This window comes from Nannospalax galili, unplaced genomic scaffold (genome assembly GCF_000622305.1).
Source record: "Nannospalax galili isolate Female #2095 unplaced genomic scaffold, S.galili_v1.0 scaffold229, whole genome shotgun sequence".
NCBI lineage: Eukaryota > Metazoa > Chordata > Mammalia > Rodentia > Spalacidae > Nannospalax > Nannospalax galili.
In genome coordinates, this window is record NW_008360328.1 from 1,783,644 (window position 1) to 1,788,571 (window position 4,928).

Here is a 4,928-nt window from a genome sequence, read left to right on the forward strand (position 1 = left end):
TGAGGGGAGTGGGGAGGCGAGACATTCTAGGCATGGGGAAGGGTGTATGCAAAATCACTGAGGCTGCTAGGGTAGAGGGGGGGGGGGCTGGGATGGGTAGTGGCCAGGGAATGCAAAAGCATGAGTTAGGAGGATACAATGATAAGTAAAGCTGGATCATGGAGGGCCTGTAAGACTTAAGAAGGAACTTGATCTGTGCTAAGAGAGCTGTGGAATCTTCAAAGATGAGGCTTTGAAGTTGGAGCAGGTAGGAGACAGGTTCTCAAACTGGTTCACTATACCTATATAGGACACTGATATAGGAAGAAATGGGAAAGAACCTCGTTGATCATAAGCATTCCTTCTGCGGCTCTGTCCTGAGCACCCATGAACTCCAGGCCCTGTAGAAGGAACTGGGGATGCAGTAGTCATTACCATGTTCTTGTGAAAACTACAGCCTGGGGAGTAAGGAATGGTGAGAAAGACATGAAATAAACAGGCACACGGCTACTTCTGATGTTTCATGACTTCTGGGGAGACAGGAACAAACATCAATTGACCCCAGATGGACCAGGGAAATTATCCCACCCAAGTCCAGCTTGGTGAACCAATGAGTTGAAGTGAGATTACTTACAGGAGTGTGGACACCTTGTAGGCAGTTACACCACCAAAAAGTCTTTCCCCCACTCTCAGCAATTGTTAATTGCTAATATTTCCCCAGGAAGTGGAGGGGCCTTAAGTACTGCCTTTTAGTGGGCCCAATCTCAGGAGGGTCTCATGAGGGTAGTCTCAGCTGCTGTGATCTCAAGATGGTAACAACTGTGTCACACCTAGAGGACAGAGTCCCACCTCAGATGCCATGAAGGAAGAGGATAGAGAATGCGTTCTTGATTCATCTTTTCCTCAGGTCTTAATGGAAGGGAGACTGGTGTCTTCTGTTTATGATGCAAAGTGATCCCTAAGATACATAGTTAATTTAGAAAAATAACTAAATAGTAAATATTTGAAGGGGTCTTGGAGATATAGCTCAGTGGTAGACCATTGGCCTAGCATGCATAAGGACCTAGGTTCAGTCTCCAGCACCACCACCACAAAAAAAAAAAGGCACAATGGCATAGATCACTGTACCATTTTGCTACCATATGTAAAAGAAAATTTTTAAAAAGCATGGAACCATATATATGTATTTTTATATGTGAATAGCCTATCTTCAGCTGGAAACAGAAGGAACTGGTAACAGCAACTACATACATTATTATTTATTTGAAAACAACAAACTTCTTGGGTGTGGTCACTGGGTGGGGAGGAGAGGAGGTGACTGATAACATCTCTCTCCACTCTGCCACTCCTTGCAAACTGTCCCACGCCTTCCTCTACTCTTCACCTGGACCACCTAGGAGGCTCATTGTAAAAAGAAAGATGAGTAGAAGCAGTGAGACGGATCACTGAGAATGTGAGGCATCCTGTTGGAGGGGCTGTTCCATCGAGGGTGTGTGTGTGATATGGATAGCCTCTGTATCAGTGTCCTTTGAAAATACCAGTCAGAGCTTCCTTCAGCATAAGAAAAGAGGAGTAAAAATACACAGATCTCAGCTCAAAAGCAGAGTTTAAAAGCATCTAGAGATAAACAATGGTCCAGACCTTTCCTTCAGGAAGCAAGGGAGCTAACATTTAAGAAGCTGGTGCTCTTTGCCAGCCATAGGGTTGGAAGCTTTATGGACATTATCTCATTAAGTCTTAATTAAAAGAAATAGCAGGGAGGTGCTGCTGCCCTTTTACAGATGAGAAAACCAACCTCTCTGGGGTTGGATAACTTGTCATAGTCATGCAGATGGTGAGTGATGAGGCTAAGTCTCACACCCACATCTGTCCACTTTTTATTATTTCATGGGTCCTGGGGAATCTGAACTCAGGTCCTCATGATTGAGAAGCAAGCACTTTACTGACTGAGCCATCTATTTTCCCAGCACCTAAACTGTTATCCTAAGTCTGCACCTACCTTCCCCCCTCCAGCCTTTTTGAAACCAGGTCTTGCTATATATCACTATCTCAGAACTCATAGCAGCTCTCCTGCCTCAGTCTCCCAAGTGCTGGGATTATAGTGTGTGCCACTACTCAAGTCCTTTTCTAACTCAGAGTTGATGATGCTAGGGCTCCAGGACAACATGAGAAGCTCCAGAGACCATTGTTCAGCTCTTCCACTGTCTCTAAAGAGTCCACGGTCCCTCCATTAGGTGGGAAGGCCTGAAGCAGAGTTGCTAGGGCTGCCACTCCGCCTCAGAGGCTTGCTCCTCTCACCACCAGGACACTTAGGCAAGCCTTCAGCCTGACAGTACCAAAGAAACCTTGACAGGAGCCCCAGGAGAGAGGTGGGGAAGTGTCTCTGTCAGCACCAGGCAGCTTCTGTGGCAGACTGGAAGTTAGGTTGGATGTCTGTACACAGTTCACAGGCCTTCCTGTGAAGCACAAGATGGAGCGAAGATTATAGAAAGATTATTAAGGAATCCAGACCACGTCTGTTCAATCTGCAACCCAGTGTCCTGAGGGAAGAACGGAGGCTGCAGATGAGAGTGGAATAGACATTTACAAGCCTCTCTTGCCTTTCAGGTCTCTCCCTCAGGGTCTTTGGGCCCCCTCTCTGTCCCTCCTGTCCACAGCACCATGCCTGGAACAGGTGAGCTTCCAAATAAGGTTTCCAGATAATACCAGAATTCATTTCAGTAACACTTTAAAACAAAACTAAAAGGCATTTATTCAAGTCAGCATTCCCTAAATGCATCTCAAATGACATTAAAATCAGTACTGGGTAAAGCAAGGTTCTATAATCACTTAAGTTTGGGAAATGCTGGGTAAGCAAAGTTTAAACAAATAAGTGTTTATTTTTATTTTAATTGTAGCATGGCTCAGCACTCAAGGATGTAATACATTCCAAAGTGAGATACAGAAAGAAGGAGGAAGACAGGAGTTTCCAAACTAATTTTCTACAGGATTCCCTTTTTCAAAAAGTACCTGAAGCCTTTCAAAGAACTAGATAGGGTGGCCACATGTGCAGGTGTCTTTCAGAAACCCTAATAGTGGCCTCAAAATTGGCATAATTATCAGAAAGTTCTCTTCTTTTTAAAAACTTCTTAGTTTGAATGTAAACTATATGGCACCCTAGTCATGAAAAACAATTTGGGAAACTGAGACATGGGACTATCTACTTGAGCCAAATTTACCATTTTACAGAAGATGAAAATAAGCTTCAGGGTAGTAAAACAGGTCAGGGCAGGCCACAGTGGCCCAGGACCAAGATGAAGCTCCCTCCTCTTAGTCTTGGCCAGTGTTCTTTCAAGAGGACCACATGCCTTTTTGTGGAGTCAGAGAATGAGAATTCTGGCAGTCTCCCTGCTCTCAGGTTCGCTCTCTCCCCATGCCTCTTCTTTTCCTAAGCTTCATATTCTTCTTCCCTTCTGCCTCGAATCTGCCCAGCCCAGGGTGTGTCCTGGAGTAGGATGATTTTGGCATCTGTCCTCCTTGCATTTGGCAAGTCTTAGACTTGTAGAACCAGCCACACTGCTCTGAGGGCCTGGGCTGCAGAGAGCACTTGCAATGACAGCCCCTCCAGGGATGGGCTGGCATGCAGACCTTGATGCTAGCTAACATGCTAGGAAGTGGACAAATGGGTGGGGGTAGGAAGAGGGGGAGTATCCTTTGGGGCTACACCAGGAAATCCAGTGTTGGAAAGGCCATGTCATAAGGTCCCCAGACCCAGCAGCATTATTTTAGCTTTGTTTTTGCTTCTCTTTGTCCTCAGTAACGTCATCCTGTTCCCCTGGGAACAACAGCAGGCCTTCGTCTCCTGGCTCAGGACTCCATGCCAGCAGCCCCACAGCATCTCAAAATAACTCCAAAGCAGCAATGAACTCCTCCTCCAGCTTTAACTCCTCAGGGTAAGTGGAGGGCAGTGAGGAGGCATCTGGCAGACTTAGGGACATGTGAGGAGTTGGGCCAATGCCATTACGCAGAGGACTGGAAATGAGGAATGGGATGGGGGTTGGGGGGGGCGGATAAAGAGCTCGACTGAATCCCCAGAGAGCTAGGATTTAAAAAGAAGCCATAGCCAGTGAACAGTCCTGGCAAGAAGCTGATGTCAACAAAGCCAAAATTTCCATCTTCACTTTGATGGTGGAAATTTCCAAATGCTCTTGTGAGACCAAGTCCTTTGCTGGGCTCAGGAGCATTCCACTCCACACTAGGGAGTCACAGGGTAGTCTCATATGAGCCTGGAACTTGGGCATAAACCAACCCTGAGCTTCAGGAGTGACACAGGGAGACAGGGAAGTACTACCAAATCCTGCTCCTACCTGTGATGCAATGGAATAGGCACTCCTGAGCCTTTACTCATAAGCCAAAGAAGCTACTTGAAAAGGAATCTCAAAGTAGATGACTTCAGAATCTACCCCAACCCAGAAGAAAACGGAGATATAAAATTTGGATGTAGGGTTGGGAAGATAGTTCAGTTGATAATGTATTTACTTTGTAAACATAAGGACCTGAATTTAATCCCAAGGACTATGCAAAAAAGCCAAGTGTGGAGGACTGGAGAGATGGCTAAGTGGTTAAGAACACTGGGTGCTTTTCCAGAGGGCCTGGGTTTGGTTCCCAGCACCCACATGATGGCTAACAACTGTCCATAACTTCAGTTCCAGGGGTTTTGATGCCCTCTTCTAACCTATGTGGGTATTACATACACAAGTGCACTTATATACATGCAGACAATGCACTCATACATATAAAAATAATAAAGTATTTTTATAAAAAATATTTTATTTATTATTTTTATTTTATGTGTATGCGTGTTATGCCTGCATGTAAGTAAGTGCACCCGTGTCGCGCAATGCTGGCAGAGGACAGAAGAGGCTGTCGGATCCCCTGGAACTGGAGTTACAGACAGTTGTTAGCTGCCA

At 45.5% G+C, this 4,928-nt stretch overlaps 1 protein-coding gene across 2 annotated transcripts in view; it reads left to right on the forward strand.

The window, feature by feature from the left end:
- Pou2f3 (POU class 2 homeobox 3) overlaps positions 1-4,928 on the forward strand; it is a 91,641-nt gene that overhangs the window by 84,059 nt on the left and 2,654 nt on the right. For both annotated transcript variants that reach the window (XM_008826003.3, XM_008826001.3), the window contains exons 11-12: positions 2,587-2,653; positions 3,776-3,911. In XM_008826003.3, the coding sequence (XP_008824225.1) occupies positions 2,587-2,653; positions 3,776-3,911 (203 nt within the window). The remainder of the gene's footprint in view (positions 1-2,586; positions 2,654-3,775; positions 3,912-4,928) is intronic.